Source organism: Thalia democratica, chromosome 4 (assembly GCF_965202585.1).
Source record: "Thalia democratica chromosome 4, ktThaDemo2.hap1.1, whole genome shotgun sequence".
Classification (NCBI taxonomy): Eukaryota; Metazoa; Chordata; class Thaliacea; order Salpida; family Salpidae; genus Thalia; species Thalia democratica.
This window is the reverse complement of record NC_139168.1, coordinates 4636824-4652428: the sequence shown is the minus strand read 5'-3', so window position 1 is coordinate 4652428 and position 15605 is coordinate 4636824. Positions and strand designations below refer to the sequence as shown.

Genomic DNA, 15605 nt, shown 5'->3' with positions numbered 1-15605 from the left:
TATCAAAATCTACTTGAGTTCAAATTCCACTTAATTTTTTATTTATTTATTTATCAACTTATTTATATACTGTTTTCCATACTTTTTAAACTTAATTTATTTTATTTTTCACTATCACTGTTACCCCTAACCCTTACCCTAGATCGGTAAGCGATTCTCAAGTTTGACTGGGTGAATTTTGATCGTGTGGATTTTGAACGCGGGTGAATTTGAACGTGTCCCGCCAACTTTACTTGCTCGCGGGCCGAAGTTTAACTAATCTTGCCCGAAATCATACTTGCGAGAATGAATTATTTATACTCATTAAGGCTTTTTATCGTGAATTTTGTTTAAAGCAAAGTTGTTTAAGTTAACTTACTCTGCTGCTTTCAAACCTTCTTAATATTGTTAGTACTTGACGCATTAACAACCGCTAGGCTTACAGAAACTGAAATTGTTTCAACAATACTCTAAGCTTTCAAATTATCCGTTAACCTGCAATTAAACTCTGTGTGTAAATGCTCGCAGGAAACTCTTTATACATATATATATTATATCAACTGCATTCGCAGAATCAACTGCATCAGTTTTGAAATTGGAGAACAGGTGGTATTCAGAGTAATTCATAAAGGTTTAGTGGCTGTTTATGTATATGCTAGCGTAAGCTAGTGTTTGCTGTGTATTGAATCATGACGTCAGAATAAAACAGAACCTTAACGCTTGATTGATTATGAAGAAGTGCAAACTAATTACTGCGTAATATACACTACTCTTTTTTAGAAACAACATTTAATCTGACATTTTAAACTGAAGTCATTTAAAAAACTTACCCTTGAGAACTAACATCTAATTCAAAACTTAAAATAACAATTTAATCTGTAAGAACTTACAAGTTTCTTCTAAAAATTTTTATTGAATGTAATAAACAGGATCGTAAGATAAATAAATCACAATACAAATGTATGATCGCAAATGTTTTTGGTAGTTTCATTTAGCTTGAAATTTAATTGAGTGCCGTCCACTAAAATTAAAAACATGATACTTTAGTCTTTAAAAGAAAGTGGACTCTTTAATTATATAATAAATGTACAATTTGGCAAAACAAATTATTAAACATTTTCTTAACACACCAACTTCCAATCGCGGTAAATTCACAGATTTTTAATCGATTAACATCAGTATCTTTTTTTTAGTCGATTTTATTTCAAATCTAGCATCTTCTCGAAAAAACAAATTATTACCAATATAAACAAGCTACCATCCATTCAGTTCGCAATACAAATCTGAGACGACAGTTTCTTTTTTCAATTGGCTATTTTGTGTATTAAAATATGAAACTTGTGTTTTTTTTATAAAGTTTGATTATTTTAAAACATCTATATTAGATTTGAGGAGTGGATTTTTCGAACTATAAATTAAAAAACTTACATACATCTATCTTATTTATTTGATTGAAAAAATAAAAACTTAGTTACCGAGTGAAAGATAAGTTGTTATTAGAAAATTCAAATTTAATTTAATCAGGAAATTAACACAAAAAAAAAATTCTTATTTTAGATTATAACAAAAAAATGTAGAATTGATTTAGGTACGAATTTGTTTGATTTCAAAAGGCAAAAAAAATAGGTAAATGTTTAGTTTGACGAGATAGTCTTGGACAAGACGTAAAAGATATCCGTTTGCAACTCGATAACCAAAATGGTCTTCGTGCGCCAGGTCCTAAGATAAAATATTTTGAACGATCGTTTAATAAACCATACTACAAACATTCTATATTGAATTTCAGCTTTTAAAAATATTGCTTAGTAATTTGTTTTCAAAAAACCTCATTATTTCTATCTCTGTAAAACTAGTTTGTAGTACAAATTTTGTGTTAAAGTTAAGCTTTTAAATTAAAATTACAACTATTTAAGAAACATTGGATATTTCTAAAGTCAAACCGTACATATCAAGAGCTGATATTGTGTTTTTTATCAAAAAAGTATAAATGTAAGAACTAGAATAATTAATCGTAATTCTAATAAGACATGTTTACCTATATTAGTAATTTTCTCAAATAATGAGAAAATTCTTTGTTTTATCATATTAATGTTTAATAAATAAATTATACTTTTGAAAAGAAGTTCTAAACAGCAATGTGATAACAAACAAACCGCTTTAAAAACCATTAAAGTATGTTTCGTAGTTCACATACAATAACAAGCTACAAAATTTTATCACAACATTATTTTCATTATGGATCAAACCTTATTTTCTTACAGTTAACTAGTTTTTTAAAATAAAAACTTATAAAAATGTAAGTAGATAATAACAAGGTCTGTTTTAACTGATAGTAATAACTCTTTTTTTAAATAAGGAGTGAAAGTTTTTGCAAAAAATTCAACAGGAAAACCATTATTCTCTAAGTGAAAGTAAAAATAACCAAGTAATAACATTTATTTAAAGTTAAAATAAATTAAGTTTATATGATTTATAAAATATTTGCATTTTTATAATTCCTATTTATTATCCTTTTACAATTTTTACTTTACAAGTGCTGTGCCATGGTGACTATCACACAGGAAACTACTAAATTACAAAATAAATATTAAAATTTGAAATAAATACTTAGTCAGACTGAAATTAATAAACTTTCAAAAACTATTGTGTTAACATATTACAGTTAAAATAAATATACTATGTTAAATTAGTATAAACATAAAACGTACAATTTTATCAAACAGTTAGGATTAACACAAAATTTAGTCCGCTTTAAAAAAAATTGACACGGTGAATTAAATAAACAAAAAAGTAAGTTTTAAACATTATTTGTTCAATTATTACTAATCGAGTTATCAAATTTGAGTTAAATGAAAACTTAATTTAGCAACTTTATCAACAAAATGGCAAGTTTATACAAGTTGTTTAAATATCACATTTTTGAATGTTTCTAAACTTATTTTAGCTTTATTAGCATCATTAATATCATAAAAAAGTCTCTACCAGATTAATTATTTCTATTCCCTTTATATGATTTTGGCTTTAAATATGAAAATCTTGAAATTCACATTAAAATAGTCAGATGTAGATAAACGATAAACTTAAAAAAATATGTTTAAAATTAGTTTATAAAACAAAAATAATATTCACAATAAAAGTTTATTATATCACAACGATTTAGCTAGCTAAGTGTAGTTTTTAAAAAAAGTATCTTATAAAGTGATATTCTAAAAAAGCTAGCTAGTACATACTTATAAAAAACTTTTTTGTTGAGTCAAAAATCAAGTAAAATAAAAAAAAAAAATTTCGCTCGTTTAAACAGTACGTTTTGCTAAATTGTTTAAAAAAAAAACTTTTAAAGGGAAACTTATAACTATATATTACACGTAAAATTTGATTAAAAAAAATAAATTATTTTTGATTGATAAAAAGCACAGTGTGGGACGGAAAACTCAATAAGCTTCAAACAAAATTAAAATAAAAAAAATTACAAAGAGCATCTTTTAAGGCAATTTATATAAAAATAAATAGCGATTGATATATTTTAGTTGGTTAAAAAAATTGTAAAATATTAAAAAAATTAGAAACATGTCTTAAATTAAAACATACATTTTTATAATACACTTCAGAAAATTTCAAATAGTTTAAATTTACAATTTCAAAAATTAGAAATTTTAAAAGTCATAACTTTTGCAGGATTTTAAAAATTATTACCCGAAGAAAAAAAAAACAACTAAAACTTCTATTGAGGCAATCTATATTGTAAAATATTGATTAATCAGTTTTTGATAATACAAAACATTCTATAAAAATAGTATCAAAATTTTGAACATGTTTGAAAATTTAAAATGATCTTATTGATGAAACAATTTTTTTAAATATTTTCTCAACTAATCCTCACTGAATCTTTCAAAAGTTCAGAGTCGTCGAGATCCACACAAGAAATGTCTTCATCTTCCAGTATGGAGTCTTCGAACAAATTCATCTTCCTTTCAAGATTCTTAACTTGATTCTTCAGACTTGATACTATCTCATCGTAATCTTGCTTCACCGATTTCGGTAATAATCCTCGCATTCCTGTAAATTAAAAAATAAGTTGAATTAAATAATAGCTCATATTCTACAAAATAACGTAGTGGTAGTAATTTGTACATTCGATAAAATTTATTTACTAAAAAGTTCTGATTTAGCAACATCTTAAAGCTCAAAACTAAAACAAAATTTTAACATTCAATCTATATCAATTTTCAAATTATGAATTTATTAGGTACATATTCGAGTTAAGGTTTTTTGAAATAATTAGTTATAAAAAGACAAACAAATACATACGTGCTTCATATTTAAGTTTGATCTAAGTAATGTAGTTTTTAGTATACAAAAGGTATTAAGTTAATATATATCCAACGTAATATACATACGAGCTTCATACTCCAGTTTAGTTTTTGTTATCTTGTTCTTCAGGTCGTACTCTACATCTTGCTTTTCCCTCCTTAGAAATTTTAATTTGTTCTGATCCTCGGTTATTTGAACATGCAGCTTCTCGATTATCCGTTTGTTGTTATCTTGTAACAGTTTGAACTCGTTCTGAAGCTGATCTGAATATTTCTGGTTACGGACCTAGGAAATTAAAAATTAGGAAACAAGTTAGAAGGTAGAAAGGCAGAAGAGGTTTTCAATTCATATATAAATCTCTCAAACAATATACAGTTTGTATATAAGCAAATTAGTATTGTAATTAGTTTAAAGATAACGGTAGAAAAAAATCGTGAATAATACTTTTTTAAAAATAAACTTAAAAAAGCCTTACAAGTTACCATTCTATAATCAAAATAGTTTAAAGTTTTTAATCAAACACCTCCATTTCTTTCTTTCTTACAATAAATTCGTCTCTTATTTCTTTTTCTTTTCTTTGAGATTCTTCAACGCGTTGGTGACACCTTTCTATCTGTTAGTTTGTATTAAATAAGTTTAAATTATTTGTTTATTTTACCAAGAACAACAATTTTAAGAACCTCAGCTTCAGCTACCTTAAATTAAACAAACTTTTTTTATATGATTGGATGTTTATAATTTTTCAGACAAAATAAATTTAAAATATGTAAAAAACAACCCTAATACCATTTTTATTACAAAAAAAATTGTTGTAAAAAACTTTTAGAGACTTTATTGAGCTAAAAGATATAATTAACTGCTTAATAAACACCTAAGCAGTTGTGAATAAATCTACAAATATAACAACAAATTTGTTTTAAACTTTAACTTCAATCATTAAAAATAAATACATATCAAAACAAACTTGAGTTTTGTAATCCCGTTCCAGTTCATCGATTTTCGTCTTCATTTTTCTTCCCTGATCTTCCAAGTCTCTATTATGACGTAATAACAGTTCCTCCCTCTGTTTTTCTATTTGTTCTTCCAACTTCAGTATCGCGTTGTCAGATTCTTTTTGCATCTTGCCTTAAAATTATAAAATATCTAGTAACGTAATATTTAAAAAATGAACAGAAACTTAAGTAAGAAACTTATATCAAACTTTAAAAATATACTTCTCAAACTATTTTACTATAAGGATATTTGAAATAAAATCAATCAAAAAACTATAAGAGTATAATAAAATAACATTACTACTCTTTCTCTAAATAATCCGAGTTTAACTAAGTGTTGCTTTCTTGTATTATAACTTATAATAAATCAGTAAAATAATGATAAATAAGAGTTATTTTAAATATTTAATTACTTCTTTCTTCTTCTCTTAGTAATCCGAGTTCAACTAATTGTTGTCTTCTCAAATTATTACTTTTAATAACTTCTTGTTTTGATGATTGCAACTTCTTTTCGTAATTTTCTACTTGTGAGCTGTGCTGTTTATCTCTCTCGGATATTATCTGTTGAAAGCTTTATATGTTTGAGTGCTATCTAAAAAAATTAAACATTTTAGTAGTTTGTAATAAAATGTTTTATATTATTATTTAAGAGTAATTTCTAGTACGCTTGGGTACTTTAAAAAATACAACTGGATAAGAAAATTGATTTGAAATAATAAAGCTCTAGATCCGGATTTTCGATTTATTTATTATCTTTGTAACTAAATGTTGAAACAGTTTATCTACAATGGTATTACTTTCAAAAACTCTGGAAGCTTTATCTTGTAAAAGCTAAGAATTCAATTGAAAGCAAGAAACTTTTTTTTATATAATTTTATAAAAGATATTAATTCTAAAGATCAATTATTTAGAAATTCCATTTTAAAAACAGTTTAGAAAATCAAATTATTTGAATTGTTAAAAAAATATTTTTGTAAATATTTGTGAAAAAAAGTTTAGTTAAAATCAATGAAAATAAACTTTTTCCAGACTCTCCACATTGCTCCTATGCCTGTCTTCAGAATTCTTTACAAATTTTTCGTGCTCATCCAACTGTGACTGCCGATCTCTTGACGCTGATTGGATGATTTCGTCTCGCTCCGATGCACACTGGAGTTTCAATTCATCCATTTGCAACTTATGATCTTTCTGTGTGAAAAACTAATATATTATATTAGGATTGGAATTTATATGAAAAATTATGTAACAGGAAGAATACTGATTTATTGTTTAAGATGTATTTTATGGTTATGAAATATCAATATAATTTTAGGACAAAGAATGCTTAAACGCCGTATACTAAGCTAAACACTGCAACTGTTAATCTCTTAACGTCTTAAATTAAAATACTTTGGACTATTTTTAGCATTTAAACCAAAAGGTTAAAGCAATGTTTTTACATTTGATTTTACAAAAATGAAAATTAATCATTGTTGTAAAACTTAAATCATTACATACATCTTCTTATGAGGTACACTAATAAGGATTATACATTAATTTGAGCTTTTAATATAAGCAATTAGAAGTAAAAATAAAACAGTCTACAAATTAACTAAAAAATTTAAAAAATACAACTCAAACTTTTATGTGTTCTATTTCTTCTTGGTGTTTTTTAATCGTATTTTCGTGATCTTTTTTTGAACTTTTCAAATCTTCTTCAACTTTTTTAACTTCAGTCCGCATTTCAGCGTAAATCGTCTATAACAGTTTGATAATTAATATATGGAAACATATATATTTATTGTAAATTTATCTCTGCTTAATTATCTGAAACAACTTTATATACCAATTTAACTAAACTTTAAAATATCGTTTGCTTCAGTTAGTTTTTAGTAAATTGTTTTCAGAAAAAGACTACAAAGTAAATGTTTAACAAATTTTTAAACTTTTAAAAATGATTCATTGGTTTCTATAATTTTTTATAACAATTAGTTAAATAGTTTAAACAAATACGAGTAATTAAAAAAATTCAAATTAATTGAATAAAAACTTTTTGTGCCTCATTAGACTGTTTTTAAAATTATTTTTTGTTCAGCTTTAATCAAAAAGAAAATTATTAGACAAAAATTTATAGTAATAAAATTAACAAGCAAACAATTATTAGCCTGTTTAGCTTCACTAGCCAGCTTTTTACATTGTTCATTAAATAAATATGAAATAAGCAAAAAATTAAAAGAATTTAACTAAATTAAACCTGCTGTGCCTCGTTAGCCTGCTTCTTGAACTGCTCGATGGCTTGCTGAGCTTTATCGAACGCTTTCGAAGACTGAACATTAAGTTCCGCAATCTCTTCGTCACGCTTGGTGATCACGTCATCACGTGACTTGATCCTGCCTTCTAATTGGTCGATTTCTGATTTGTGGTTGGTGTTCAGTCTTTCAATGTCGTCAGTAAGTTTGTTTATTTCGCTTCTGTGGAGATTAGGATAAAAATCAAATGATCAAACTTTGACAGACAATATTTAAGTAGCTAATATTCTATCCTAAGTAAGTTTGACTTTTTTTGATGAAAGTTTACAAGGGCTACAATAACACTATGTAAGTACCTTTTGTTTACTTAGTACCTAGGTTGATACAATGCTGCAGTACTTTAATATCCTTGAATTAAATTATATTATTTCAAGTTTTAAACTTTATTAGATTTTAAGTAGTTTTAGTTATTTAAAACAAGCATAAATATATATTTTAAACTATAACCCATTAACTTTTTGAAAGTTTAAGCTCTGTATCAAGCTACGTCCCTGGTTGGTACAGATAAAATAAGATAAAAAATTTACAATCGAATTTCGTTTTTAGTTACAATTACTAGAGCTTGGTTTAAAAATACTTTAAAACATTCATTTCAATTTATATGAGAAAAAATAAATACGCACTTGTGCTTATTTTCAGTTTCATTTATTTTATCTCCATGTTCCTTCTCCAAACATTCAATTTTTTCCTGCAAATTTCCAATGTCGATTTCGGCTTCACGCATCAGTGAGTCGTGTTTTTGTGACGTCACAACCAGCTTTTCGTGCTTCTCCTTCAACTGTGACGTCAGATCCGATTGTATCTATAGAAAAGTTAAACAGTTTTTTATTTATGTATGTACATTTACAAAAAAAAATACAAACAGTACGTTTGAAAAAAACTGCTCTTATTATATTTTTAAAGTAAAACAAACTAAAATAAGTATTTAGTACTTATATTATTATTTATTTTTTAATTGTAAACAAATAAAATATTCGATCAAGTTGTAGCTTGTTTGTTGAAAATTTTCCCCTCAACCTTATATAATTAAAAAAAAATAAATTAGTAAAATAAAAAGATATTTAAACCTGACCATGTTGAAGTTTGTTTGTTGAACATTTTCCCCTCAATCTTATTTAAATTAAAAAAAACTAAATTAGTAAAATAAAAAGATATTTAAACCTGACCATGTTGAAGTTTGTTTGTTGAACATTTTCCCCTCAATCTTATTTAAATTAAAAAAAACTAAATTAGTAAAATAAAAAGATATTTAAACCTGATCATGTTGAAGTTTGTTTGTTGAAAATTTTCCCCTCAACCTTATTTAATTAAAAAAAACTAAATTAGTAAAATAAAAAGATATTTAAACCTGATCATGTTGAAGTTTGTTTGTAGAAAATTCTCTCCTCAAAGTCTCAAGCTCCATCTTGAGTAAATTATTAGAATTCTCACATTTCTGCTTCTCCTGCTTGATATCGTTGCTCTCATTGGTCAGTTGTTGTATTCTTGCTTCTAATTGGTTGATTATCTGTTTAGTTTGCGCCGATTGCGATGTGTAGTCCTCATCCATTCGTTGTAACCTGTTGTGGATAATTTGACTCCAAAACTAATTATTATTCTAGTAATAATTTTCTTCATATATACAAGCTTTAAATATTGAAGTAGAAGTTATTAATGTGGTCTTCTTTCTAACATGTCTTTTGAAATTACTAAATTAAATTTAATAAAAATAGAAACTAAATAAAATTACTAAAAAATATAAATTTAGGCCTTGAAAATAAATTGATATATCTGGGTGATTATTAAGAGCCACGAAAAAAGCTTAAAAAACCCAAATAAATTCAATGTCAATTTTTTTAAAAACTATTAAACTATTAAATAGTAAAAAAAATATCAAAATTGAAATTTAAAGAAAGCACTTAATCAGACCAAGCACTTGTGTAAAAGATAAATGTAATTTTACTACTTCATATTAGTTTCTTCTAACAATTGTTGGATATTTTTTGTATGAAGTTTCTGAAGTTCGTATTTAATATAAAAACAAAATGTACAAGTTAATATAAAAGTTAATGTACAAGCTAATAGTAATATATATGTGGAATACCTCATATTAGTTTCATCTAATAATTGCTGAATATTTTTTGTATGAAGATTTTGAAGTTCGTATTTAAAACAAAAACAAAATGTAGAAGCTAATAAAAATATATAAATGCAACCAAGTACCTCATATTAGTTTCATCTAACAGTTGTTGGATGTTTTTTGTATGAAGTTTCTGAAGTTCGTATTTATCTTTTTCATTCGATGCGGCTTGTTCTGATATGTTGTTCTCATGTTCCTATTTTAATAGTAGTATCTAATATTTGGGCAACGATTTTAAATAATTATAAAAAAGCATCAAAAAATTTAGGTAAGTATGAAAACTTTGTTAGTCATTTCTTACAAAATAATAACAAAAAGTACTACAGTTAGTTATAATGATACTAATAAATTCCAAAAATCTCTTACAGAAACTTTAAACAAAAGCATTTTAATAAATTATATTTATTAAAATAAAACTATTTCTATTACAAGACTGTTATGAAAAATATGATTAAAATTTAAACAACTTAATAAGGTAATCTTTAGACAATTCTATGGATATCAAAAGATTAAAAAAGCTTAATAAATCTTAATTATTCGCTAAGTTTAATTTTCATTACAAACATATTAAAGTTTATTTCTTGAAATCGTTTAGTATAATATGTAGTTGAGCTTATAAGAAATTGTTTGACATATAATATATAACCTCATACATATTAAGTAACACTCACTTGTTGAAGAGCGGTTATTTTATCTGTAAATTTTTCTTGCAATTCCGATATTCTTTTTGATTTTGATTCTCTTGTTTGCTGTAATTCTTCACTCAACTGAAAAAAACATTATTTATCGTGTAATTCCGTAACTAGTAAAAGTTTAAAACATTTATTTATACATCAATATAAATATTAAAGTAACAAAACAAACCATCAAATATGTGTTAATTAAATTATTATTGCAACACACTCAATTGAAATAAAAAATTGTAGAAAATTTAATACGTTTTTCTTTTAATGCAAATTAAAGACTACTACCCTATAAAATGTCATTCTATACATTATTATTCTACCTCTAAATTCTTACCAATTTCATATGCTTTTCCCTTACAACATCCCATTAAATATTTAATTCAACTAATTATCTATCAATTACCTCATGAACCTTCTCCTCCAATTTATCAATCTCTCCATCCTTCTTACTACAAACTCTCTCCTGCTCACTGGTCAGTTCCCTCATCTCTTCCCCTTTCCTCTCCAGCAACATCTTCACCTTTTCATCGTGCCTCCTGCTCAACTGGATCAGTTCTTCTCTGTGCTGAGCTTCCATCAGTCGCATCTTCACGTCACATTCCCGTTCCTCTACTTCGTCCAATCTGTGTTGGACGTCAACTTTGTTGCCATGTAAATATAAATTTGCTGTTTTTAGTAAGCATTTGTGTTCATTTTGAATCTTGTTGTAGTAAAACTTTTGTTTTTTATAGTTTTATGTTTTGTATGATTAGTCTTTAGTTCATAAAATTAAGTACAAAAAAATATTATTGCTGTTTATATATGTTTAATGTTTATTATAGTGGAGGTATAAGTTAATTCATCTTAATACCAACTGATTCGAGTTTATTTATTGGTTTGTTTTTTTTTTTCATTGAAATTTGAAAATGTCTCGTAGCAAAATTTTGTAATAAGGTACTAATTTAGAAACCTTAAATACTCATACCTTATTGCATCGTTAAATTAAAGGTCAATAAGTTTAGTAAATTAATTTAAAATTCTGAAACTAAAATGTAAACGAACCTTGCGCCATCCCGGAAGTGAATGACGTCATCGCGATTCCTACTTTTCAGTGATGATTTCATTATTACGTCACAACTCGGAGAAGTGAGTTGATTAATCCAATCGTCGATGTTTGATGACGGAGATTGGTGAAGTGATGATAAATATCTGATGTAAAAAATATTCGGTTATTTTAGTAGAAAACTTTTTGTTGATGTATGCTTAGACATTATATTTTACTTTATGATCATGTATATCAACTTAGCTAAAAACATTAAACACTGTTATAACTACTATATTGGCCACTCCTTTGTTTAGAATTGTTTAAATAAAACAACTCAGTAAAAGAAAAAAACTTTTAAGTAAATATTTCAACTGAAAGTTTGAGATACGAATACAAAACTCAGTTCTAAAACATTATTGACCACATATTTTTACAAGCCATTGTAATGAAAACTCCATTTCAATTCATAAATTCAAAGAGTGTAAATAAACATGGAATTTTATGTAAAAGTAAATAACATTGAATTTTCACTTTGAAGTATCCTGAACAAATATTATACAAATAAATAAAATATTTCAAACTACAAGGAGTTACATTTTTTGAAATTCTTAAGAAAAAATATTTTACAAGGCTTCATTTAAGACCAACTAATTTAGTTTACATATGTTTTGTTTTTCTGTGTTTGTTTATCGCCAAATAAAAAATTCTAAAAAATATACTACACTACTACAGACGAATTGAAGCGGTTTGTTTAAAAAATCATACACAATCAAAATTAATTTTTACAAAAATTGTTTTCTAATAGATTTTAGCAGTCTAATAAAAATTATAGCATCACATTTATCTTTTAACTATTAATAAAAAATATTTCTAAAAATTGCAGTTAAAACTTTGAATAAAAAGGTATACAAAGCTTAAAAAGTAAAAGAAACTTTACACCACATAAATATAATATTTAAAATACTTTACCACAAGTTAAAAACTTATAAACTTTTTTTTTAACTTTAGTCCGAAAAAATGAATTTTTAACACTTATGACATTTTTAAACAAAAACTCTGAATACACTTCCTCGGACTTTTTTTAATTAAAATTGTTATTCAAACTTTAAATCAAAAATAATTAAGCAATAAAAAAGTAATCAACTAAATAAAACACTTATTTTATGAGAAATTTTTGAAATCTTTTAGGTATATAATCAAGTTTTATGACTACTAACTTAAAGACGAAAACTAACAAAATAAACAACATTTTTAGTGGAAGACTAATATCAAACATTTTTATTTAACTAAAATAAACACAGAACATTTTAATTTTAAAACAGTAGACGTCTATTTAAATAAAACTTATGAAATAATTGCTTAAGTTAAATTTAATGGATATGTAATAATTATAGACTCAATTAATTTGAAATATAATAATTTTAGTACTTCCTTTCCAACCTTTGTATATTTGCATCAAAAAAGTATCAAATAGTAATGCTAACTTTAAATTAAAATATCACCAAAACAAATAACATTATAAACAGACACTTAAACTTTCTTTTTTTGATTTTAGTCATGCTTTGTATTTATAACAATACAACAATAATCTAATCGTTTTAGCTATAACTAAGCAATTAATACTTTTACACCATAAATTAATAAACACTTGCTTTTAACATTGAGTATTACACAACATTTAGCTATCTTAAACGTAAACTCAACAACTAATTCTGTAAGAGTTCAAGTGAAACAAAGTAACACATTGAGTATTCTAAAAAGAAAGCAATGAGAAAAAACAATAAGAAAATTAAAATTAAAAAAATGATGTAAGTTTGTTTAAAATATTAAAAAAATTCAAATAAATAATGCAACTTCAATAAAAGTACTTGAATATGTGAAACATTTCTAACAAATGAAAATACCAAACCTGGGAATTTCGGGCAAGGGATCGGTCATTATGACATCACAATCAAACGGAGGATCATTTATACTGCCCCCATTTTTAAGTGTTTGTAGGAGTAACTTGGAGTAATTGTTCCTCAACTGACGCTGCTGGATTGTGGCGTTTGAATGGCACAATTTTTTCATCCAAAGTGCACATCTGTTACGGTAAATAGTGAATGTACTGAAATTGTTTAATCAAAATCTGTACACCCTAGATTGCAAAATTAAAGTTCTGTTTTACTAGAACTGTGTTGTTATAGTTACTAAAACTGCTTGATGTGTACCAAAATAGTAGAACTATAAATATACTTATATCTAAGCATTTACCAAGGTAATATACATAAAGTAATACAAGTTATTTATTTGAATGGCACAATTTATTCATCCATAATGGTTATTTAAAAACTATGTTTAGTTTGAAAACAAAGCAAAACAAACTTGTATATAAACTGAAAATTATAATTTTGTAATTTATCTGTTTGTTAAATTAGCATATATTTGACAAAATTAGAAAAGAAAAAAAGAAAACATTTGTTTAATAATAGTAGTAAATAATAATGAGTAGGTATGTTGAGCTTTGCTGTTTGTTTTTATGTTACAAGTATAACAAGTATTTGAAACAAGTTAAGGCCATAAAGGGGGTCCAGCACTTTTTTTTAGAAAAACAATATTGGCTCTAATTAAAAACATAAATTTGAATACTATAAAATGTTTTTAGCATAATTTTGAAATTTTTTCTAACTTATGTCATTTAGAAAGGTTAGTTAAAAATTTTTAACACATAATTTGAAGAAGAAACTTTTAATCATTAATTTTTTGATACTATTGAAAAATTTAATTGGAATCTTTTTTTTGCATTTTAAGCAATTAACCTAAAATTTTAAGGAAATGTTCCTTGCACGAGAAAAAAAAAGTTAGACCAAAAAAAAAAAAAAAAGTACAAAAAGTTTTTTTAAACTATAAGAAAACTTCTACAAAATAATTGTTTATTATTTAGTTAAGATTAGACAAAAGAGTTTCAAAACAATTGTACAAAACTGTAAAGTAAAAAAGGTTATAATTATATAGCATTGTTATACAGTTTTAATTTGGTCCTTCTAAAAAAATATAAAACACTACAACTTTTTACCATTAAATCAAAAAAACTACTTTAGAGTTTTAAAAATATAAAAAGCAACTGGTAGTTAGTTAAAAGATTTTTTAATGATACCAACTTGTAAAAAAAGTATCTTACCCCTTATGGTCTTGATATATGCTGTATTTTGTATAATGACAGCAAATAATAATGTAAAAGAATAAACAAATACTATGCTAGTATGGATCTCTATAATAAATTTACAGAATAAAAAAAAACTACACTAGATATTCAGGGAGAACAAATAAAAAGTCAAAAAAAAAGTCATAGGTATATTTGACTTGAGATTTAAAAAAAATTTCATATATACTAAAACTATAACTGTTGCCCTAGAGATTTTATTCTTGAATTTTTTTCAACAAATAACTAATACCTGCTGATCTCTGAATAAACTGTAAAGTTATTTTTATTGTTATTTATCTATCAACTTAAAAAACAGATATTTGATTATTTTTAAGGTTAATAAATTATAACAGCAAGAAAGATATAATACTTGTTTAAAATTAAACAATGAAAAAATGTTAGAAAAACAAATTGTTAGGTAAAAGGTTACATAATAAAAACAATATAAACACTTGACAGTCTTTTAAGGACAATTTTTAGTAAACAAGAAAAATTTAATAGTTTTTTATAATACTAAAGCTTATATCAAATAAAAAAAAATTTAAATTCTATTTTGTGAAAATCTTAAAATTAATTCACAAAAAACTTATAAAAACAATTTAATTTTAATGTAGTAATAATAAAATAAAGAATATAATAATCTAAAAATTGAACAAACCTCTGTCTTTGGTGTTGGTTGTCCAATCTGACAACATGGGGTTTCAAATCAGCAATATTTCTTTCAAATTCTTCATCTAAACTTCTTATTGACCAACTCATTACATTGAGATTATTTTTTATTTAATATCCTGAAAAAGTATTTAAGTTGGAAGTTTTACAAAATATAGAGCATTATACTGATAGTTATTTGAAATTTGTCTTTGTCTATCAATCTCTTCATCTAAGTTTTCTATCAACCAACTCATCACATTGTATACCATATAAAAATACCCTATGAAATTGCTTCATTTTAGTTTAAAACTTTTTGAAATTTATATTACATTGAAGCTACAAAAAACACACCACATTAAGATAAGTAAATA

General features: G+C 25.0%; 1 protein-coding gene across 1 annotated transcript; it reads right to left on the bottom strand.

Annotated features, from left to right (window-relative positions):
- Positions 1–3742: 3742 nt before the first annotated feature.
- Positions 3743–15342, bottom strand: LOC145835197 (centrosomal protein of 112 kDa-like). Its single transcript, XM_082942762.1, has 16 exons — positions 15242–15342; positions 13309–13482; positions 11417–11563; positions 10779–10998; positions 10361–10456; positions 9773–9885; positions 8919–9129; positions 8194–8372; positions 7516–7732; positions 6903–7019; positions 6303–6470; positions 5696–5843; positions 5255–5415; positions 4814–4903; positions 4377–4575; positions 3743–4035 (listed from the first exon to the last, which is right to left on the bottom strand). The coding sequence occupies exons 1-16, from the start codon at positions 15340–15342 to the stop codon at positions 3845–3847; spliced, it is 2532 nt and encodes an 843-aa protein (XP_082798888.1). The 3' UTR covers positions 3743–3844.
- Between the last annotated feature and the right edge of the window lie 263 nt (positions 15343–15605).